Source organism: Grampus griseus, assembly GCF_964374135.1.
Source record: "Grampus griseus genome assembly, chromosome: 17".
In the NCBI taxonomy this organism is placed as follows: domain Eukaryota; kingdom Metazoa; phylum Chordata; class Mammalia; order Artiodactyla; family Delphinidae; genus Grampus; species Grampus griseus.
In genome coordinates, this window is record NC_139011.1 from 18,561,340 (window position 1) to 18,586,994 (window position 25,655).

The following is a 25,655-nucleotide window of genomic DNA, read 5'->3' on the forward strand; positions in this document are numbered from 1 at the left end:
CACTTTTCCCTGTGTTCAATTCACTTCACTCAAACCTATGTTTTAGAAGAGCAAGAAGAAGGTGCATCAGGGAAAAGGAGAACTGAGGACATTTTAGGAATATCTAGTTATAGCTAAATTCTGGGATCAAACTCCAATCCGTGGATGGAAGATAGGTTTCACCTTGAGCGCCATTCTTCAAGCACTGCCTGGAAGAACGCTAAGCCAAAACTCAGCCGAGAACTCGCACGTAAAATCCTCCATAAAAGTATTTTGAAATTTAAAAAAACACACACACAGGGAAAGTAAATCAGAAAGTAATGAGTTTGGTTATTTAAAGGTGGTGAGGAAAGCTGGGTGGAAGAAATAGGAGAAGTCATACTTCTTTTTAGTATTACTCTTTTGTATACTTTTTTACTTTGGGAACCACATTAATGTTTTATGTACTCACAAATTAACCTGACTGTATTAAAAATGAATAACAAAACCACAGTGAAGAGGGAAGAAAAGAACTAACCCAAGATCCTTTTGAACACAGATATTTTAATATATACCCCACACTAAAGGCAAATATTGAATTCTAATCAACAGACTTTTTGCTAAGTGTTTAATTAGCAAGTTTGAAACTATTTCTATGATTGAGCATATAAGTAGGTGCATTTAAGATATCGGGAGCCATGTTACCCAACTCTTTTGAAGAGAGAGTTGTAAATATGGAAAATGAAATGCTAGAATAAACCCTGTGGTATGGATAGATGATAGATACAAGGCACAATAAGATAGAGGATAGAAAGATAGATAAATAGATAATAGACTCTGTGTGTGTGTGTGTGTGTGTGTGTGTGTGTGTGTATTCTCAGATAAATGGGCCTAGAAACAATGACAACCCAGAAGCATAAACACATCTAGTAACCACATTTTGGTATCTAAATACCATTCTCCATGAAAAAAAACCCAACTCCTTGAAGAAGTGGTTGATTTCAGGACAGGGCACAAAAACTACAAGAGGAGCCTGGAATGCAAGGTTTGTGCCAGAAAGTAAGGAAGAGCTTCAAGAATGATGGGGATATATTAAAAGGGCATAGGAGACACCTTGAAATAGCTCCCACTGAGCAGTTATGGAAGAATTTGAGCATCAAAATACATGATAGTAATGGATTATAATCCATCACATGAAATAAAAATTCATAATAAATAAATAAATAAATATGGGAGAAGGGAAAGATCTCCCTTACAGTAGAATGCCACCTAATAAATGTAGAATGAACAATGAAGTTAGGAAAATTATCATTTCAGAAACATTATAGTAGTAGCTGACTCAGGCAAGAATCATCAATGGATGTTAAAATAAGTGGGTAAAATGAAACAATATTTACATAGTGTCACATGAATTTGTAATATTGACAAGCTTGAGCATCCCCAAACAAGAAATTAACATAAAATGGTTCCAATTTGGTAGCAACAAAGGGGCACCTCTCTGGAAGTGCTCACTCCTAAACTATGCTGTGAAGAATTCCCACAAAAGAGCTCACAAATCAAAGTGACATGTCAAACAAGAAAACAAGCACCATGAATGAAAACCAGTAAAGAAAAGAAAAGAAAAATTTACCCCTAAAATACTTTAGATAATATAATTATTGGGTTCAGGATATAAATTAAACATGATTAAGACAGCAGAATAATTTTTTAAAAAACACTAAAATGGAACAATGTACCAGATAAATTTCTAGCAAAATTTTCAAAAAATCAAATATAATTCCTAGAAATGAAAGATTTACTCATTAAAAAGGACAGGCTAAAAAGCAGATTAGAAAGAGATTAAAAAGGTAATTAGTATACTAATAGAAAAATAAAGGAAATTACCCAAAATGTCATTGATAATATCAAAGAGGTAGAAAATGCGAAAGTTAAGAGACATAGATCATCAAAAAAGACTATCTATGATAAATATAATTTGAATACAGAGAGAGAAAGAGGGAAGAGAGAAAGAAATAGGTAACTGAGAAAAGGAATATTTGAAGAGCTAAAGGTTGAGAATCAGTGAAAGTTATAAATCCTGATTCTGGGAGCACAAAGAGATCTATAACAAGACTTATTGTAGTGAAACAACAGAACACCAAAGAAAAAGAACAGAAAACCTGAAAAACATCTGGAGAGAAAAGAGAGACTGGCTGAAAAGGAGTAACATTTACACTGTCAACAGACTTGTCTTAAACAAGAGCCAAGAGCTTTAAAAAATCTAAATTCTAAAGCCATTCATTGAAGACGCGGAGATCACCTTCCTCTCCACAGATACATCAGAAATACATCTACGCGTGGAACAACTCCTACGGAGCACCTACTGAACGCTGGCAGAAGACCTCAGACCTCCCCAAAGGCAAGGAACCCCCCACGTACCTGGTTAGGGCAAAAGAAAAAACTAAACAGAGACAAAAGGATAGGGACGGGTCCTGCACCAGCGGGAGAGAGCTGTGAAGGAGGAAAAGTGTCCACACACTAGGAAGCCCCTTCGCGGGTGGAGACTTCGGGAGGCGGAGTGGGGGAGCTTGGGAGCCGCGGAGGAGAGCACAGCAACAGGGGTGCGGAGGGCAAAGCGGACAGATTCCAGCGCAGAGGATCGGGCCGACCGGCACTCACCAGCCGAGAGGCTTGTCTGCTCGCCCGCCGGGGCGGGCGGGACTGGGAGCTGAGGCTCCGGCTTCTGTCGGAGCGCCGGGAGAGGACTGAGGTTGGCGGCGTGAACACAGCCTGCAGGGCGTTAGTGCACCGCGGCTGGCCGGGAGGGAGTCCGGGGAGAAGTCTGGAACTGCCGAAGAGGCAAGAGACTTTTACGTCCCTCTTTGTTTCCTGGTGCGCGAGGAGAGGGGATTAAGAACGCTGCTTGAGAGAGCTCCAGGGACGGGCGCGAGCCGCGGCTAAAAGTGCGGAGCCCAGAGACAGACATGAGACGCTAGGGCCGCTGCTGCCGCCACCGGGAGGCCTGTGTGCGAACACAGGTCACTAGCCACACGCCCTTCCGGGGAGCCTGTGCAGCCCGCCACTGCCAGGGTCCCGGGATCCAGGGACGGCTCCCCGGGAGAACGCACAGGCGCGCCTCAGGCTGCAACGTCTCGCCGGCCTCTGCCGCCGCAGGCCCGCCCCACACTCCGTGCCCCTCCCTACCCCCGGGCCTGAGTGAGCCAGAGCCTCCGAATCAGCGGCTCCTTTAACCCCGTCCTGTCTGAGCAAAGAACAGACGCCCTCCGGCGACCTACACGCACAGGCGGGGCTAAATCCAAAGCTGAGCCCCTGGGAGCTGTGAGAACAAAGACGAGAAAGGGAAATCTCTCCCAGCAGCCTCAGAAGCAGCGGATTAAAGCTCCACAATCAACTTGATATACCCTGCATCTGTGGAATACCTGAATAGACAACCAATCATCCCAAATTAAGGAGCCCTGTGGATGAAAGGCTCTTGGTGCTGCAGCCAGGAGTCAGTGCTGTGCCTCTGAGGTGGGAGAGCCAACTTCAGGACACTGATCCACAAGAGACCTCCCAGCTGCACATAATATCAAACAGCAGAAATTTCCGAGAGATCTCCATCTCAACGCCAGCACCCAGCTTCACTCAACGACCAGCAAGCTACAGTGCTGGACATCCTATGCCAAACAACTAGCAAGACAGGAACACAACCCCACCCATTAGCAGAGAGGCTGCCCAAAATCATAATAAGTCTACAGACGCCCCAAAACACACCACCAGACGTGGACCTGCCCACCAGAAAGACAAGATCCAGCCTCATCCACCAAAACACAGGCACTAGTACCCTCCACCAGGAAGCCTACACAACCCACTGAACCAACCTTAGCCACTGGGGACAGACACAAAAAATAACAGGAACTACGAACCTTCAGCCTGAAAAAAAGGAGACCCCAAACACGGTAAGATAAGCAAAATGAAAAGACAGAAAAACACACAGCAGATGAAGGAGCAAGATAAAAACCCACCAGACCTAACAAATGAAGAGGAAATAGGCAGTCTACCTGAAAGAGAATTCAGAATAATGATAGTAAGGTTGATCCGAAATCTTGGAGATAGAATGGACAATAGAATGGACAAATTGCAAGAATCAGTTAACAAGGACCTAGAAGAACTAAAGATGAAACAAGCAACGATGAACAACACAATAAATGAAATTAAAAGTACTCTAGATGGGATCAATAGCAGAATAACTGAGGCAGAAGAACGGATAAGTGACCTGGAAGATAAAATAGTGGAAATGACTACTGCAGAGCAGAATAAAGAAAAAAGAATGAAAAGAACTGAGGACAGTCTCAGAGACCTCTGGGACAACATTAAACGCACCAACATTCGAATTATAGGGGTTCCAGAAGAAGAAGAGAAAAAGAAAGGGACTGAGAAAATATTTGAAGAGATTATAGTTGAAAACTTCCCTAATATGGGAAAGGAAATAGTTAATCAAGTCCAGGAAGCACAGAGAGTCCCATACAGGATAAATCCAAGGAGAAATACGCCAAGACACATATTAATCAAACTGTCAAAAATTAAATACAAAGAAAACATATTAAAAGCAGCAAGGGAAAAACAACAAATAACACACAAGGGAATCCCCATAAGGTTAACAGCTGATTTTTCAGCAGAAACTCTGCAAGCCAGAAGGGAGTGGCAGGACATATTGAAAGTGTTGAAGGAGAAAAACCTGCAACCAAGATTACTCTACCCAGCAAGGATCTCATTCAGATTTGATGGAGAAATTAAAACCTTTACAGACAAGCAAAAGCTGAGAGAGTTCAGCACCACCAAACCAGCTCTACAACAACTGCTAAAGGAACTTCTCTAGGCAAGAAACATAAAAGAAGGAAAGGACCTACAATAACGAACCCAAAACAATTAAGAAAATGGGAATAGGAACACACATATCGATAATTACCTTAAATGTAAATGGACTAAATGCTCCCACCAAAAGACACAGATTGGCTGAATGGATACAAAAACAAGACCCATATATTTGCTGTCTACAAGAGACCCACTTCAGACCTAGAGACACATACAGACTGAAAGTAAGGGGATGGAAAAAGGTATTTCATGCAAATGGAAACCAAAAGAAAGCTGGAGTAGCAATTCTCATATCAGACAAAATAGACTTTAAAACAAAGACTATTAGAAGAGACAAAGAAGGACACTACATAATGATCAAGGGATCGATCCAAGACGAAGATATAACAATTGTAAATATTTATGCACCCAACATAGGTGCACCTCAATACATAAGGCAAATACTGACAACCATAAAAGGGGAAATCGACAGTAACACATTCATAGTAGGGGACTTTAACACCCCACTTTCACCAATGGACAGATCATCCAAAATGAAAATAAATAAGAAAACACAAGCTTTAAATGATACATTAAACGAGATGGAGTTAATTGATATTTATAGGACATTCCATCCAAAAACAACAGAATACACATTTTTCTCAAGTGCTCATGGAACATTCTCCAGGATAGATCATATCTTGGGTCACAAATCAAGCCTTGGTAAATTTAAGAAAATTGAAATTGTATCAAGTATCTTTTCTGACCACAACGCCATGAGACTAGATATCAATTACAGGAAAAGATCTGTAAAAAATACAAACACATGGAGGCTAAACAATACACTACTTAATAATGAAGTGATCACTGAAGAAATCAAAGAGGAAATCAAAAAATACCTAGAAACAAATGACAATGGAGACACAACGACCCAAAACCTGTGGGATGCAGCAAAAGCAGTTCTAAGGGGGAAGTTTATAGCAATACAAGCCCACCTTAAGAAGCAGGAAACATCTCGAATAAACAACCTAACCTTGCACCTCAAGCAATTAGAGAAAGAAGAACAAAAAAACCCCAAAGCTAGCAGAAGGAAAGAAATCATAAAAAATCAGATCAGAAATAAATGAAAAAGAAATGAAGGAAACAATAGCAAAGATCAATAAAACTAAAAGCTGGTTCTTTGAGAAGATAAACAAAATAGATAAACCACTAGCCAGACTCATCAAGAAAAAAAGGGAGAAGACTCAGATCAATAGAATTAGAAATGAAAAAGGAGAAGTAACAACTGACACTGCAGAAATAAAAGAGATCATGAGAGATTACTACAAGCAACTCTATGCCAATAAAATGGAAAACCTGGAAGAAATGGACAAATTCTTAGAAATGCACAACCTGCCAAGACTGAATCAGGAAGAAATAGACAATATGAACAGACCAATCACAAGCACTGAAATTGAAACTGTGATTAAAAATCTTCCAACAAGCAAAAGCCCAGGACCAGATGGCTTCACAGGCGAATTCTATCAAACATTTAGAGAAGAGCTAACACCTATCCTTCTCAAACTCTTCCAAAATATAGCAGAGGGAGGAACACTCCCAAACTCCTTCTACGAGGCCACCATACATAGATGCAAAAATCCTCAACAAAATACTAGCAAACAGAATCCAACAGCACATTAAAAGGATCATACACCATGATCAAGTGGGGTTTATTCCAGGAATGCAAGGATTCTTCAATATACGCAAATCTATCAATGTGATAAACCATATTAACAAACTGAAGGAGAAAAACCATATGATCATCTCAATAGATGCAGAGAAAGCTTTTGACAAAATTCAACACCCATTTATGATAAAAACCCTGCAGAAAGTAGGCATAGAGGGAACTTTCCTCAACATAATAAAGGCCATATATGACAAGCCCACAGCAAACATCATCCTCAATGGTGAAAAACTGAAAGCATTTCCACTAAGATCAGGAACAAGACAAGGTTGCCCACTCTCACCACTCTTATTCAACATAGTTTTGGAAGTTTTAGCCACAGCAATCAGAGAAGAAAAGGAAATAAAAGGAATCCAAATCGGAAAAGAAGAAGTAAAGCTGTCACTGTTTGCAGATGACATGATACTATACATACAGAACCCTAAAGATGCTACCAGAAAACTACTAGAGCTAATCAATGAATTTGGTAAAGTGGCAGGATACAAAATTAATGCACAGAAATCTCTGGCATTCCTATATACTAATGATGAAAAATCTGAAAGTGAAATCAAGAAAACACTCCCATTTACCATTGCAACAAAAAGAATAAAATATCTAGGAAAAAACCTACCTAAGGACACAAAAGATCTGTATGCAGAAAATTATAAGACACTGATGAAAGAAATTAAAGATGATACAAATAGATGGAGAGATATACCATGTTCTTGGATTGGAAGAATCAACATTGTGAAAATGACTCTACTACCCAAAGCAATCTATAGATTCAATGCAATCCCTATGAAACTACCACTGGCATTTTTCACAGAACTAGAACAAAAAATTTTGCAATTTGTATGGAAACACAAAAGACCCCGAATAGCCAAAGCAATCTTGAGAACGAAAGAAGGAACTGGAGGAATCAGGCTCCCTGACTTCAGACTATACTACAAAGCTACAGTTATCAAGACGGTATGGTACTGGCACAAAAACAGAAAGATAGATCAATGGAACAGGATAGAAAGCCCAGAGATAAACCCATGCACATATGGTCACCTTATCTTTGATAAAGATGGAAGGAATGTACAGTGGAGAAAGGACAGCCTCTTCAATAAGTGGTGCTGGGAAAACTGGACAGGTACATGTAAAAGTATGAGATTAGATCACTCCCTAACACCATACACAAAAATAAGCTCAAAATGGATTAAAGACCTAAATGTAAGGCCAGAAACTATCAAACTCTTAGAGGAAAACATAGGCAGAACACTCTATGACATAAATCACAGCAAGATCCTTTCTGACCCACCTCCTGGAGTAACGGAAATAAAAACAAAAGTAAACAAATGGGACCTAATGAAACTTAAAAGCTTTTGCGCTGCAAAGGAAACCATAAAGAAGACCAAAAGACAAACCTCAGAATGGGAGAAAATATTTGCAAATGAAGCAACTGACAAAGGATTAATCTCCAAAATTTATAAGCAGCTCATGCAGCTTAATAACAAAAAAACAAACAACCCAATCCAAAAATGGGCAGAAGACCTAAATAGACATTTCTCCAAAGAAGATATACAGAGTGCCAACAAACACATGAAAGAATGCTCAACATCACTAATCATTAGAGAAATGCAAATCAAAACTACAATGAGATATCATCTCACACCAGTCAGAATGGCCATCATCAAAAAATCTAGAAACAATAAATGCTGGAGAGGGTGTGGAGAAAAGGGAACCCTCTTACACTGTTGGTGGGAATGTAAATTGATACAGCCACTGTGGAGAACAGTATGGAGGTTCCTTAAAAAGCTACAAATAGAACTACCATATGACCCAGCAATCCCACTACTGGGCAAATACCCTGAGGAAACCATAATTCAAAAAGAGTCATGTACCAAAATGTTCACTGCAGCTCTATTTACAATAGCCCAGAGATGGAAACAACCTAAGTGTCCATCATCGGATGAATGGATAAAGAAGATGTGGCACATATATACAATGGAATATTACTCAGCCATAAAAAGAGACGAAATTGAGCTATTTGTAATGAGGTGGATAGACCTAGAGTCTGTCATACAGAGTGAAGTAAGTCAGAAAGAGAGAGACAAATACCGTACGCTAACACATATATATGGAATTTAAAAAAAAAAAAATGACATGAGAAACCTAGGGGTGAAACAGGAATAAAGACACAGACTTACTAGAGAATGGACATGAGGCTATGGGGAGGGGGAAGGGTAAACGGTGACAAAGCGATAAAGAGGCATGGACATATATACACTACCAAACGTAAGGTAGATAGCTAGTGGGAAGTAGCCGCATAGCACAGGGAGATCAGCTCGGTGCTTTGTGACCGCCTGGAGGGGTGGGATAGGGAGGGTGGGAGGGAGGGAGATGCAAGCGGGAAGAGATATGGGAATATATGTATATATATAACTGATTCATTTTGTTGTGAAGCTGAAACTAACATACCATTGTAAAGCAATTATACTCCAATAAAGATGTTAAAAAAATAAAAAAATAAAAAAAATAAAGCCATTCATTGAAACAAAAAAAAAAAAAAAAAAACAAGAGCCAAAAGAGAGTGAAATATCTTCTAAATGATTAGAGACAACAACTTTCAATCTGGTACCCAGCTAGTTTTTCAAAACTGAGGGTGGGCTGCAGATATTTTTGTGTGAATAAAGTTAAGTTTACCACCAAAGATCTTCTCTAAAGGAAACTGAACACATGCAGAAAATCTGAGATGCAAGATGGAATAATGAGCAAAGAAATTTATAAACATGGGAAGTTCTGGACAAACAATGACTGTTAAAATTATAATTATTATAAATATTACATCTTCATGAGGCAAAAATGTTAAAATTAATGTATTTGTTATGAATTAAGTAAAATATAGAGGGTAGATAATTGAAGTTAAAGTACTATAAAATTTTGTATTGGTGGGAAATGGTAAATATACTGATTAGTTTTAAAGTTTGGTTTTGTAAGCACACTAAAAATTTAATTATAATCATACAAAAAACACAAAAGAATTAAATACCTGCTAGTTCAGTAAAGGGGAAAATGTATTTAAAAAAAAGAAAAGTGATCAATTTTAAGTAAATAAGGCATACAAGGGGAAAATGTAGCATAATAGGAAGCATAAAATTAATGGCAAATCCAAAATGTAAGTGGACTACAGACACCAATTAAAATACAGAGATTGTAAGAGATGATTTTTTAAAATCCAACTAAATGCTCTTTAAAGATTTACTCACCTTGAACCTGAGAACACAAATAGGGTGAAACTTAAAGGGCAGAGAATCAATGTTATGTGACTATTAAACAAAATAGTGTCTAAGTCAAATATTGAATTACTAAGAATAAAGAAAATTTTTACAATATAAAAAGAATTATTCACTAGGACAATATAACAACTCTTATTTTACATGAACTTAGCCTCTAATTAAAGCAAAACTACCAGAGTTACAAAGAGAAATGGACAAATCTCCCAGACACAGAGATTAAAATTTTTCTCAAGAACACATGCGATGGTTAAAAAAAAATTGACCACATTTAAACAATAAGTCTGAACAAGGTTTTTAAAAAATTGGTACCACAATGCAATTGTTAGACACCAACAACAAATACATATCTTTTAAAAAAATCTCTGTATGTTTAGAAATTAAATAATATATTTCTAAATAACTTGTGGATCAAAATAGAAAGCCTAGTAGAAATTAGAAATTATATAGCATGAACTACATAAAAATAAAACTACATATCAAAATCTATGTGATACAGCTAAACCAGTACTTGGATATTTGTAGCCTTAAAAAATGCATATAATAGAAAAGGAGAAATACTGAAAATTAATGAGATAAGCATTCAATTCAGGAAGTTAGAAAAAGAAATCATAATAAGGAAAGAATATTATATATAAAAACATATAAAATAATAAGATACCATAGACAAGATGAACAAGGTTGAAGATATGCACACATTATAATTGAATAATTCAATATCTAGGTGTATATGCTAGAGAAATTCTATCACATGTACAGAAGGCAACATAAATAAGAATAGTTAGAGCAATTTTTTTTATAGCAATTTTATAATATCAAAATACTGGGAACATCAGAGTAGAAGAGTTAAATATATTGGGTTATATTTATCCAATGGAATTCTACACAACAAAGATGAATAAATTGCCTCACATAAGTCAACATGGATAATTCAAAAAATCTAATATTTTGTGAAAAAAAGCAAGTTGCAAAATATACATAGATTTTGATTAAATGTATACAAAATTTAAGATATGAATTCATAATTAAAATATGGTTTCAGGATTCATATATTTATGTAGTTAAATGATAAAGACACATATTGGAATGATAAACACTGAATTCAAATACTGGCAGCCTCTTAGAAGGGGAGGAAAAGTAATATTCGGGGATATATAGGGAGTTCCTACTGTGCTGTTTATATTTATCTTCTTAACTGGATAAAGTTGCTTATTACTTATTTTTATACTTTTTATATACCTGATATATTTAACAATAAATCATAATAATATAGTTAATATAAATATAAAATTATAAATTATTAGAAGAAATAGGAAAACTTTGAAACTGAGAATTTCAAATATTGGAAAGAGTGTACGTTTTAAGAATAAATTATTGAAAAAATTGTGTCAGTTTGGTAGACTATCAAAATTGTAAAATTTGCATATCCTTTAACCCTGCAATTTCATTTTTAGAAGTATGTAGTTTTTGCAATGTGTTCGTAAAGTTTTAAAATTAAACAGCGAGATGAAGAAGGAAGGAGATGAAGAAGGAAGAAAGGTTGGTAGGTCACAAGACTATGGGGGGCCTTGAAAGTCTTGATAAGGATCTGGCCTCCATTCTAAGAGCAGTGGAAAGCCATTGAAGGGGTTTTAAGATGTGAGGGGGTCGGAGGGGTGGTACGTGGAGCGTAGAGTCAGATTTGTTTTGCAAAGATCACTCTAACTTCTGGGCAGAGAACAAATTGAGATCTTGCTAAATAATACTGCACACCAGGAAAGAAACGGGAGCTTAGCGGAGTACTGGCAATAGACATGGAAAGAAATGAACAGATTCTGTCAGTATTTCAATAGAAAATAAACTCACTAGAACTTAGTGATGTACTAAATATGGAAAAGTAAGGGAGAGGGAAGTGTTGACAGTTACTATGTGTGAGGATGGAAGGAGGGAATGAGGTGGGGCTGAGGGAGATTTTCATATTAGATCTGTACTCCTCTGATGGGACCAAAGGCCAAGGATGTATGTATTGCCTGTGTTCTTAAGACAACTCAATCCCCCAAATAAGCAAATAGTAAAAAAAAAATCTGACCTTCTTCTGGTACAGATGGTTTATTCTCATTTCCTTTGTCCAAAACCTTGACTCTGGGTTTTGGTTCCTTTCTTTTTTCTAAATCTTTAACTGGAAAAAAAGTAAAAATACAGCAACATGTTAGGTTAAAGTCTAAAAGAAAATATTCAATGAATTTTAACTAAAACCCTTGCAAGTATTGAAAGTTTTAAGTAGAAATTAGCTCCATGGTAGAATCTCATTTCAGAAGATTGGAGCTGCTATTTTTTTCAATGTTGTCATGGGAATGTGTGGAAATCACAGAATTACTTTGGTAGAGTATTCACTATGGGCAGATGTATCAAATAAATGTAATCCTTCATAATTGTTATAAAATCAAAAGATTAGCCCCATTTCAGAAATGAGGGAACGAAGGAACAACAGGCTAAGGAGCTAAGACTTATCTCATAAAACCAGAAAGTGTTGGCACAGGATTCAAGCCACGTCTTCAGATTTCTGGAAGGCCTGTGAGCTGGCCCCTGTTCTAGAAAGATCTTAGCCATGAATATACTCATTTGGAGTTGGTCTATCTGCAATAGAAGATAGGGAACTCCATAATAATTTCCTTTCAAACTTAAAAAAAATGTTTCCCTACTAATAAATAGTAGTATTTCTTTGTTACTTTCCTTATGAAATATTCAGGGACCCAGAATCACCCTCAGACCTTTAATACATTCATTCCTATGTACTCCAATAGCTTTACTTTTCACTCCACAGCAGCTTCCCTGCTATTGCTTGGCACCTGAAGTTGTCCTGAGTCATCGCTAAATGGCAGTGGTATCTGCACAAATAAAATACCCTGTGGAAAGGAGGAAGTGATCCCATGGCAAAATATTTCATTTAATTATTGCATTCACTTCATGGAAATCTGCAAACTTATTGGAGGGTTGGCTCTGTAGGGTAAGCAATGATTTCCTTTGAACCATCCTTCTTGCCTTCTTAGGGTATTATTCCATGAATCCTGTCTTTATCATCTCTTCCTCCTCTTCCTCTTCTTTTTACTGGCTTCCACCCCTTTGCTAAAAGGGTTTCAGACTTGCCATCTGCCAAGGCCGGGTTGCTCTAGTTCTATGATTCCTTTATAGAAACCTTCCTTGGCTTTCTGGTACTTAGAGATTAAATTCCATGATTAAAAATAATAATAAATACAAGATGCCTTAATCCTGCTATTTCCACTGATCTTCTCATTTTCTAAATCCATTTTTTAGACGACATCTTCTGATTTCTTTATAAGGCGTGGACACTTTGGAACACCTCTTCCTTTAAATTCTTTTCTTTCTCAGTTTTTAAAAATGCATTATCCTGGGTGTTCTCATATTCCTCTGACCCCTCCTTTACATTCTCATTCTTTGGATCATTTTTCTGCTTCCATTCCTGAAACACAGTCATAAACTACATTTCCCTTGCATCCCTGTACACCCCGCCTACAATTTTATCATCCCACAGTTTTAATTCTCACCCTTCCGTGGATAATTTCCAAATCTATATGTTCAACCCCACCCACACATAGACCATGGCCTCAAATTGCTTTCATTCTGTAAAAGAAAATAAGTCTGCAACTTTAGTGTGAGGAAAGTTGTACTAAAAGTAGAAATAGATCTGGGAAAGAATAATTGCAGAGGTGGGGACTCTGAGAAACTTCACCAGGAAGGTGCCATTTGGGCCAAACTTTAAAAAATGAGCAAGATTTTGCAGGCAGCGATTAGCAAAATATATTTCCAAAGGGAAAAATAGTGGCCAAAAATAAAGTTTGCCAAAATATGGCCAAAATCCATTCTACAGATGAACAAGAAAAAAAAAAAAAAAGTCACTTTGAATTGGGCCACTAGGTCACATACAAGATGTAACACATGTCACGCCAAGCTTCTGTCCTCCTCACGCAGGAGGCAAAATCAATTAGAAAACAGACTGTCAAGAGTAAAGTGGTATTAATCATAACAACAAAAGCAACCATGCCCCTACTGTGTGCTGACGTGAGTTAATCCACACAATAATAGGCACAAACCATCACCCCATTTGCCCATGAGGAAACTGAGGCTAGAAGTTAAGTTGCTTGGCCAAATACACACACCAGATTTGGAATCATAACAGTTCAGACATGCCTTTCTGTCTTCAAAATCCAAAGATTGTTCCTTACGTTTCCCTGTGTAGAAGACGGACTTATGAAAAATTCAAATCCCTACACTAACTGCAAACCTATATCCACAGGATTTGTCTAGATCATTATTTTCCTGGATCCAAGAATGAAAGGTTTCCAGGGAGGGGAGAACAGGCTTTAGTTCCATCTCATGGGGAGCAAAAACATAACTGAAATGCAAAATGGAAAAGGAAACCATCCAAACAAAGTTATTTTAATTTCATTCTTATAAATTGTTATTTGGGAAGAACTAAGACTAACCTAACCTGCCAATAAAAATAACATAGCTAAAAAATATATATGCGTCCATATAATTTATCTAACAAGTTGGACTGTTTCACTAAGATTATGTCAGCAGAGCTAAGCAAACTGAAAACAAATGCATTTCCTTTTAAATGTTTTGAGTAAATAGCTGTTGGCAAAGTTTTAAGGCTACCTGTGATTCTTATGCTGCTAGTCAGTGGAATATTTGCAATAATCAATCGCACAAAAGCTTAAGACTAAAGTGAAATGAATTGTTTCTCCTTGTCCTTTTTACTGCTTCTCACAAACTTTAAGGAAAGTTATTTCCCTTACTCATGTAGGAATGTCAGAGGCCAGAAACTGAAGCACAGTGCCAATAAAATGAGACAGAAGGCTGATTTATATTGAAAATAACATAAAACCCTTTCCCAGAGCTTCCAGACACTGAATCTCAAAAGAATGTAACATTTAAAACATCTGTAGGTCCTGCTGACAGGTGGATTCACCAAATGTTTTTTTTTTTGAGAAGTTTCAAGAGGTAGCGGGTTAACAAAGTTTTTCTTTTTAATTTAAGAAAAATCACAAAATGTGTCTCGTAAAACATAACCTAGAAGAGAAAGATAAAAAGGAAGGGAGGGGACACGGGTTCGTGCCCTGGTCCAGGAAGATCCCACATGCCACGGAGCGGCTGGGCCCGTGAGCCGTGGCCCCTGAGCCTGCGCGTCCGGAGCCTGTGCTCGGCAACGGGAGAGGCCACAACAGTGAGAGGCCTGCGTACCGCAAAAAAAAAAAAAAAAAAAAAAAGGAAGGGAGGGATAGAAAAATCCAGATAGAACATTGCTGTATATAAAGTTCTAGAACCCACAGCCTCCCCGATTTGCGGATTAACCCTTTAAAAAGCTATTGTTATTTGAAATGATGTATAGGATTTACTTCAAAATAATATGAGAGAGGGGAGTATGGGGGTATAAATGAAACAAGAGTGACCATGAATGGTTAATTGTTGAAGCAACTGATGAATATTTAGGGGTTTATTTTATGAATCTGCTGATTTTTTAAGTTATGTTTAAAATTGTCCTTAATAATGAGTTGGGTTTTTTAAAGAGTCTACCTTAACAATGAAGTAACACAGAAAGTTAACCAGGACAGACCTCTTCTGTTTGTATTCCTGATATACAAAACTCTGCCCTCCAATTAGATAAGTCATCTCCAGGAAGACGGAGTTGCTGTAGTCTCTGGTCACTAGAATATAAGGTCCATGGGGGCAGGGATCTGTCATGTTCCCAGGGCTTAGAACAGGGCCTCACACTTAGTAGCCATGCAATATACACTTGTTAAGTGGAAAAAAAAAAAAAGAATGAGTGAATGAATGAATATTTCCTGAAAGTCAAAAGAATCAGGGTCTTTGTGGACAACTTTTAAATTCAACATAAGGAAAAGCTTTCTAATGGAACAGCACAGACATGGATAGGGCTGCCTCAGAGCTTTCTCTCCTGCTTAGAATGACTCTGTATGTCAAGTATTTTCCCAACTTACTATTTGAGAACTGGCTCATATATGAAGACACTCCCATCCATTCTCTTGCTAGACCATTATGGGGGCAGAGAGAGTACCTCCCTTTACAGAATCCTGAAAGTATTTATTGAGCAGCTATTATGTGCTGGGTACATGAGATGTCTGCATAAGGCTCAGTGGACAGTGTCCGGGAGAGCATTTAAGAACTAAAACCTTTTTAAAGGATAAGTAGGAGCACCATGAAACGGGTAAAGGAAGGGACAGAGAATATTAGAGATAAAAGGAACTCACAGAAGATTATACTAAATGTCTTTTAAGATCTTTTCAAATCTAAACCATCTAGGATTTTAACCTGTTATCGATACAATATTTACCACAGACTCAAACTCAGAGCTGAGATAGAGTCCCAGGGCAGCCCTTGATGGTCTGTAAATACATACTTCTGAATTGGCCTTGGGCTGGCTTGCTTTCTCTGTCTTTATTGTATGCAATAATTTGCACTGTGTAATTCTGGTCTGGCATCAGACCTTGAATAATCGCTTTAGTTGCAGTGTTCTGGAGATTCAATTGATTGGTTTTTCCACCTATAATAAAACAGAAAGATAAATCAGTTCTAAGAACTGGGTTAACTGTGTACATTAAGAAATTTTACTAACCAGAAATCAAGATTTTAAAGGTGAAGACATTCAAAACTATGTATAATGCTATTACATAATACTAATTTTAGTACACTTTTCATTCTCACTTTCAGTTATACGCTTTGCATTAGACAAACAGTTGTCTAAACTAGATAAAAACACATTTGCAAATATCTTTCATCATAACACGGTTGCTTTTTTTTTAACATCTTTATTGGAGTATAATTGCTTTACAATGGTGTGTCACTTTCTGCTTTATAATGAAGGGAAACAGCTATACATATACATATATCCCCATATCTCTTCCCTCTTGTGTCTCCCTCCCTTCCACCACCCCATCCCACTCCTCTAGGTGGTCACAAAGCACCAAGCTGATCTCCCTGTGCTATGCGACTGCTTCCCACTAGCTATCGGTTTTACATTTGGCAGTGTATATATGTCCATGCCACTCTCTCACTTCGTCCCAGCTTACCGTTCCCCCTCCCTGTGTCCTCAAGTCCATTCTCTAGTAGGTCTGCATCTTTATTCCCATCCTGCCCCTAGGTTCTTCATGGCCATTATTTTTTCTTTTTAGATTCCATATATACGTGTTAGCATATGGTATTTGTTTTTCTCTTTCTGACGTACTTCACTGTGTATGACAGACTCTAGGTCCATCCACCTCACTAAAAAGAACTCAATTTCATTTCTTTTTATGGCTGAGCCATATTCCATTGTATATATGTGCCACATCTTCTTTATCCATTCATCTGTGGATGGACACGTAGGTTGCTTCCATGCCCTGGCTATTGTAAACAGAGCTGCAAAGAACATTGTGGTACATGACTCATTTTGAATTATGGTTTTCTCAGGGCATATGCCCAGTAGTGGGGTTGCTGGGTCGTATGGTACTTCTAGTTTTAGTTTTTTAAGGAACCTCCATACTGTTCTCCATAGTGGCTGTATCAATTTACTTTCCCACCAACACTGCAAGAGGGTTCCCTTTTCTCCACAACCTCTCCAGCATTTATTGTTCGTAGATTTTTTTGATGATGGCCATTTTGACTGGTGTGAGGGCTTCCCTGGTGGCGCAGTGGTTGAGAGTCCGCCTGCCGATGCAGGGGACACGGGTTCATGCCTTGGTCCGGGAAGATCCCACATGCCATGGAGCAGCTGGGCCCGTAAGCCATGGCCGCTGAACCTGCCCGTCTGGAGCCTGTGCTCCGCAACGGGAGAGGCCACAACAGTGAGAGGCCCGCATACCGCAAAAAGAAAACAAGAAAGAAAGAAATATTTAAAGTGATGAAGGAGAAAATCCTACACCCAAGATTACTCTACCCAGCAAGGATCTCATTCAGATTCGATGGAGAAATTAAAACCTTTACACATAAGCAAAAGCTAAGAGAATTCAGCACCACCAAACCAGCTTTACAACAAATACTAAAGAAACTTCTCTAGGCAGGAAACACAAGAGAAGGAAAAGACTTAAAATAAAAAACCCAAAACAATTAAGAAAATGGGAATAGGAACATGCATATCGATAATTACCTTAAATGTAAATGGATTAAATGTTCTAACCAAAAGACATAGACTGGCTGAATGGATACAAAAACAAGACCCATATATATATGGGTCTACAAGAGACCCACTTCAGACCTGGGGCCACATACAGACTGAAAGTGAGGGGATGGAAAAAGATATTCCATGCAAATGGAAATCAAAAGAAACCTGGAGTAGCAATTCTCATATGAGACAAAATAGAGTTTAAAATAAGACTATTACAAGAGACAAAGAAGGACACTACATAGTGATCAAGGGATCGATCCAAGAAGATATAACAATTATAAATATTTATGCACCCAACATAGGAGCACCTCAATACATAAGGCAAATACTAACATCCATAAAAGGGGAAATCGACAATAACACAATCATAGTAGGGGACTTTAACACCCCACTTTCACCAATGGACAGTTCACCCAAAATGAAAATAAATAAGGAAACACAAGCTTTAAATGATACATTAAATAAGATGGACTTAATTGATATTTATAGGACATTCCATCCAAAAACAACATAATACACATTCTTCTCAAGTGCTCATGGATCATTCTCCATGACAGATCATATCTTGGGTCATAAATCAAGCCTTGGTATATTTAAGAAAATTGAAATCGTATCAAGTATCTTTTCCGACCACACTGCTATGAGACTAGATATCAGTTACAGGAAAAAATCGGTAAAAATTTAAAAGCACATGGAGGCTAAACAATACACTACTTAATAACCAAGAGATCACTGAAGTAATCAAAGAGGAAATCAAAAAATACCCGGAAACAAATGACAATGAAAACACGATGACCCAAAACCTATGGGATGCAGCAAAAGCAGTTCTAAGAGGGAAGTTTGCAGCAATACAATCTTACCTCAAGAAACAAGAAACATCTCAAATAAACAACATAACCTTACACCTAAAGCAATCGGAGAAAGAAGAACAAAAAAAACCCAAAGTTAGCCAAAGCAAAGAAATCATAAAGATCAGATAAGAAATAAATGAAAAAGAAATGAAGGAAATGATAGTAACGATCAATAAAACTAAAAGCTGGTTCTTTGAGAAGATAAACAAAACTGATAAACTATTAGCCAGAATCATCAAGAAAAAAAGGGAGAAGACTCAAATCAATAGAATTAGAAATGAAAAAGGAGAAGTAACAACTGACACTGCAGAAGTACGAAGGATCATGAGAGATTACTACAAGCAACTATATGCCAATAATATGGACAACCTGGGAGAAATGGACAAATTCTTAGAAATGCACAACCTTCTGAGACTGAACCAGGAAGAAAGAGAAAATACGAACAGATGAATCACAAGCACTGTAATTGAAACTGTGATTAAAAATAGCACAGAGAGATCAGCTCGGGGCTTTGTGACCACCTAGAGGGGTGGGATAGGGAGGGTGCGACGGAGACGCAAAAAGGAGGGGATATGGGGATATATATATACATATAGCTGATGCACTGTTATACAGCAGAAACTAACACAACACTGTAAAGCAATTATATTCCAATAAAGATGTTAACAATAACAAAAAAATCATCCAACAAACAAAAGCCCAGGACCAGATGATTTCACAGGCGAATTCTATCAAATATTTAGAGAAGAGCTAACATGCTTACTTCTCAAACTCTTCCAAAATATAGCAGAGGGAGGAACACTGTCAAACTCATTCTACGAGGCCACCCACCATCACCCTGATAACAAAACCAGACAAAGATATCACAAAGAAAGAAAACTACAGGCCAATATCACTGATGAACATAGATGCAAAAATCCTCAACAAAATACTAGCAAACAGAATCCAACAGCACATACACCATGATCAAGTGGGGTTTATCCCAGGAATGCAGGAATTCTTCAATATAAGGAAAGCAATCAATGTGATAAACCATATTAAAAAATTAAAGGAGAGAAACCATATGATCATCTCAGCAGATGCAGAAAAAGCTTTCGACAAAATTCAACACCAATTTATGATAAAAACCCTGCAGAAAGTAGGCATAGAGGGAACTTTCCTTCACATAATAAAGGCCATATATGACAAACCCACAGCAAACATCGTCCTCAATGGTGAAAACCTGAAACCATTTCCACTAAGATCAGGAACAAGACAAGGTTGCCCATTCTCACCACTATTATTCAACATAGTTTTGGAAGTTTTAGCCACAGCAATCAGAGAAGAAAAAGAAATAAAAGGAATCCAAATCGGAAAAGAAGAAATAAAGCTGTCACTGTTTGCAGATGACATGATACTATACATAGAGAATCCTAAAGATGCTACCAGAAAACTACTAGAGCTAATCAATGAATATGGTAAAGTAGCAGGATACAAAATTAATGCACGGAAATCTCTAGCATACCTATACACTAATGATGAAAAATCTGAAAGTGAAATTTAGAAAACATTCCCATTTACCACTGCAACACAAAGAATGAAATATCTAGGAATAAACCTACCTAGGAGACAAAAGACGTGTATGCAGAAAATTATAATACACTGATGAAAGAAATTAAAGATTATACAAATAGATGGAGAGATATACCATGTTCTTGAATTGAAAGAATCAACATTGTAAAAATGACTATACTACCCAAAGCAATATACACATTCAATGCAATCCCTATCAAACTACCACTGGCATTTTTCACAGAACTAGAACAAAAAATTTCACAATTTGTATGGAAATGCAAAAGACCCCAAACAGCCAAAGCAATCTTGAGAAAGAAAAACGGAGCTGGAGGAATCAGGCTCCCTGACTTCAGACTCTGCTACAAAGCTACAGTAATCAAGACAGTATAGTACTGGCACAAAAACAGAAATATAGATCAATGGAACAGGATAGAAAGCACAGAGATAAACCCATGCATATATGATCACCTTATCTTTGATAAGGGAGGCAAGAATATACAGTGGAGAAAAGACAGCCTCTTCAATAAGTGGTGCTGGGAAAACTGGACAGCTACATGTAAAACTATGAAATTAGAACACTCCCTGACACCATACACAAAAAATAAACTTAAAATGGATTAAAGACCTAAATGTAAGGCCAGACACTATCAAACTCTTAGAGGAAAACATAGGCAGAACACTCTATGACATAAATCATAGCAAGATCCTTTTTGACCCACCTCCTGGAGAAATGGAAATACAAACAAAAATAAACAAATGGGACCTAATGAAACTTAAAAGCTTTTGCACAGCAAAGGAAACCATAAACAAGACCAAAAGACAACCCTCAAAATGGGAGAAAATATTTCCAAATGAAGCAACTGACAAAGGATTAATCTCCAATATTTACAAGCAGCTCAATATCAAAACAACAAACAACCCAATCCAAAAATGGGCAGAAGACCTAAATAGACATTTCTCCAAAGAAGATATACAGATTGCCAACAAACACATGAAAGGATGCTCAACATCATTAATCATTAGAGAAATGCAAATCAAAACTACAATGAGATATCATCTCACACCAGTCAGAATGGCCATTATCAAAAAATCTATAAACAATAAATGTTGGAGAGGGTGTGGAGAAAAGGGAACACTCTTGCACTTTTGGTGGGAATGTAAATTGATACAGCCACTATGGAGAACAGTATGGAGGTTCCTTGAAAAACTAAAAATAGAACTACCATACAACCCAGCAATCCCACTACTGGGCATATACCCTGAGAAAACCATAGTTCAAAAAGAGTCATGTACCACAGTGTTCACTGCAGTTCTACTTACAATAGCCAGGACATGGAAGCAACCTAAGAGTCCATCAACAGATGAATGTATAAAGAAGATGTGGCACATATATACAATGAAATATTACTCAGCCATAAAAAGAAACGAAATTGAGTTATTTGTAGTGAGGTGGATGGACCTAGAGTCTGTCATACAGAGTGAAGTACGTCAGAAAGAGAAAAACAAATACCGTATGCTAACACATATATATGGAATCTAAGAAAAAATAAAAAAGGTCATGAAGAACCTAGGGGCAAGACGAGAATAAAGCACAGACCTACTGGAGAAGGGACTGGAGTATATGGGGCAGGTGAAGGGTAAGCTGTGACAAAGTGAGAGAGTGGCATGGACATATATACACTACCAAATATAAAATAGATAGCTTGTGGGAAGCAGCCGCATAGCACAGGGAGATCAGCTCGGTGCTTTGTGACCACCTAGAGGGGTGGGACAGGGAGGGGGGCAGGGAGGCAGACACAAGAGGGAAGAGATATGGGAACATATGTATATGTATAACTGATTCACTTTGTTATAAAGCAGAAACTAACACACCATTGTAAAGCAATGATATTCCAATAAAGATGTTTAAAAAAAAAAAAAAAAGACTGCTTTGGCTATTCAGGGTCTTTTGTATCTCCATACAAACTTTAAGATTTTTTGTTCTAGTTCTGTAAAACATGCCATTGGTAATTTGACAGCGATTGAATTGAATCTGTAGATTGCTTTGGGTAGTAGAGTCATTTTCACAATGTTGATTCTTCCAATCCAGAAACATGGTATATCTGTCCATCTGTTTGTATCACATTTAGTTTCTTTCATCAGTGTCTTATAATTTTTGCATACAGGTCTTTTGTCTCCTTAGGTAGGTTTATTCCTAGGTATTTTATTCTTTTTGTTGCAGTGGTAAATGGGAGTGTTTCCTTAATTTCTCTTTCAGATATTTCATCATTAGTGAGTGTCTAGGAATGCAAGAGATTTCTGTGCATTACTTTTGTATGCTGCTACTTCACCAAATTCATTGATTAGCTCTAGTAGTTTTCTGGTAGCATCTTTACGATTCTCTATGTATAGTATCATGTCATCTGCAAACAGTGACAGCTTTACTTCTTGTTTCCCAATTTGGATTCCTTTTATTTCTTTTTCTTCTCTGATTGCTGTGGCTAGGCTAAAACTTTGGAGGTAATTTTTAATTGTCAATAGACCAAAAGAACTGATACATGTTGAAACAGAGGTAGTGAGGATTCTTGATAGTCTGAAAATTTTGCCTGAGGAAAATTATGGGGAGTCCAATAGTTATTCTTTAAATTTGGGGAACACTATTTTCTTGAGTAGAGGGTAAGATTTCAAGCTCCAAAGCTTAAATAAAACCAAAATCCTTCAAATGAGCTTAAAGCAGCACTTAGCACAATACATTTTTAGGTCCCTGTGTGCAAAAAATTTCTAATACTCTAAAAAATACAGTTGAGTGTTTTTACCTGAAGCTGGAGTCACAAGAAGTTTGTATCCACCAAATTTCCCTCTCGGAGCCTTCCATGAAATCTGGATACTATCATGAGATAATACATTATATCTTAACCTTGTGGGTGGAGCCACTGAAAAGGAAAAACAAAATTTTTTTTAATTTTGAAACTTTTAAACTTCCACTGTTAAGTTGAAAAGCCAAATTACTGTAATCAGAATATGCAAGACTTCATGTTCTTTCTACAACTGCATTAGTGAGTTGATCAGTTTGCAAAATAACACAAACTCAAAAGCATTTGTTTCTTACTCAGGAGATAAGCATTTGCCAAGTAGTACTGATCTTGTGACAAACAACTATGACTTAGGGTTAGAATTTAATACCTTAGTCCAGCTTAATAATTGAAGCCAACCTTGTAAAATGTTTTTATTATGTTATAAGGATGAATTTTTGTACTTGGAATACAAAAGCTTTTGTAATCTACTCTAGTGGGATCTGTTTTATGCCTTTAGGTTTTTCACTTTATTAATTGAGTACTTTTTATGATATGATAATTTAAGGTCATTACAGACATATTATAGTAATAAGATCTTCATTTAAAAACATTTTGAGAAAGAGATTGTAAAGGACCAAAATAAAAAAAAATAATAATAATAAAAGATAATTGCTTTATAAACTTGAATTCATTCTTCACGTGTAGCTGATTTATACCTTTCAGAAAGACACACAGCACATGGTCATGAATCATCCCAGCATATTTAATCTTTCCCGATAGTTCACAAAATAGGTCGGTCTATATTACTTTTTGTGTAAGTCATTCAAACTTCAAAACATATCTTTGGAACTCTACAGCAGTGCTCCAGAATTTCTAAAGAAATATTTTCGTAAGAAGATTTTTACTATATAATATATAAATTAGTTTGCCACAAAAGAAAATTTAATGCTTAACAGAAAAGTTAGCACTTATTACCCACTTTTATGCCTGGCCTTTCTTTCCCACTTTAGGACACAGAGTCTGGGGAAGGAAACAAACATTCTTCTTAATAGGTATATAGCATAATACGGGGTTTGGACATTAGTTTGATTCCCAGTTCTGTCACTTATTAGATGAATAAGCTTGAGCAAGAGATTGTTTCTTCCAACGCCTTATCTTTAGAAAAGGTGACAGCAATACTTTCTGCACAGGATAAGTGAAAATGTTAAAGGTAACGGATATAACGCATTATAATAGGTGGCCAATAAATGTTTGTTCCCCTCCTCTTTTACTTCATCTAATGGATGATCTCAAAAGCTTATTTAATGTTCACAAAAATACATTGCTATCCCAATTTTATATATAAGGGATACAAGGAGAAGCTAAGAGATTCATCCAAGTTCACATACTGGTGCATGACACTCTCTGACCTCAAACAAAATGCTCTGTTTCTTCGGGAGAAGATTTATATTAAGAAGTCACCCTTCACTTAGCTAGAAGAATGAGTAATTTAACACTACAAACTCTCCACTCATCTGAAATCAGCGAGAACTGAAGGACACAATCTTAAGAGTAGTATTCTCTCTCTACTTGCCATTTACTACCTCTTAGCAGAGGATGTTAGTCACACAAAACAAAAACACAAGCTTCCCATTCTCAATATGACTTGAATGAAAAAGTCTACATTTCTCTGGCTTATGGGAAAATATGGATTTATCATAAGAACTGTTATGTTGAACTAGAAAAGGAAGTTGGCTAAACCTAACATTTGGATGAACAGAGGAACTATTACTGTTTGGCTTCGACTGGAACTTGGGGAGAAAAATGTATTTATAGATAGATTCTTATTACTTATGGAAGAAAATTAAAAATAAAAGTTTTTAAATGTTAAACAACACATCCAGTTTCTGAGCCAAATCTTGCCAGTGGGCTGGTAGACATCCTCGACCAAGCTTATCGCAAGGTCCTCATTTTTGCTCCTTTTTTTAAAAACTGAGTACACAGTATAAAGGTTACTAAAGGCCTGACAGAGGCTTCTGGTGTGTGTTTTTTTTTTGGGTTTTGGTTTTTTTTTCGGTACACGGGTCTCTCACTGTTGTGGCCTCTCCCGTTGCCGAGCACAGGCTCCGGGCACGCAGGCTCAGCAGCCATGGCTCACGGGCCCAGCCGCTCCGCAGCACGTGGGATCTTCCTGGACCGGGGCACGAACCCGTGTCCCCTGCATCGGCAGGCGGACTCTCAACCACTGCGCCACCAGGGAAGCCCCCCTGGTGTGTATTTTTAAGCATTTCTAATGATTTCTAGCTTTGTTTTAATTGAACTTAGTTTTTGAAATCTACTATTTGTATTACTGGGATCTGCATTTTTTTTTCTTGTTTTTGGCCACACTTCACAGCTTGTGGGATCTTCCCAGGCCAGGGATTGAACCCAGGCCACTGCAGTGAAAGCCCAGAATCCTAACCAGTAGGTCACCAGGGAAGTCTGGGATCTGCACTTTTATTTTTGATTTCTGCTATCTTATAAAGTATGTCAGGGGTTGGCAAACTACCACTCATGGGCCAA

At 37.4% G+C, this 25,655-nt stretch overlaps 1 protein-coding gene across 6 annotated transcripts in view; it reads right to left on the minus strand.

Annotated features, from left to right (window-relative positions):
* COL14A1 (collagen type XIV alpha 1 chain) overlaps positions 1 to 25,655 on the minus strand; it is a 251,503-nt gene that overhangs the window by 200,349 nt on the left and 25,499 nt on the right. For 5 of the 6 annotated variants that reach the window (XM_082674497.1, XM_082674500.1, XM_082674496.1 and 2 more), the window contains exons 3-5: positions 23,136 to 23,252; positions 16,193 to 16,336; positions 11,840 to 11,929 (exon numbers count right to left, since the gene is read on the minus strand). In XM_082674497.1, coding sequence (XP_082530623.1) covers positions 11,840 to 11,929; positions 16,193 to 16,336; positions 23,136 to 23,252 — 351 coding nt within the window. The remainder of the gene's footprint in view (positions 1 to 11,839; positions 11,930 to 16,192; positions 16,337 to 23,135; positions 23,253 to 25,655) is intronic. The other variant, XM_082674499.1, reaches the window with a different exon arrangement.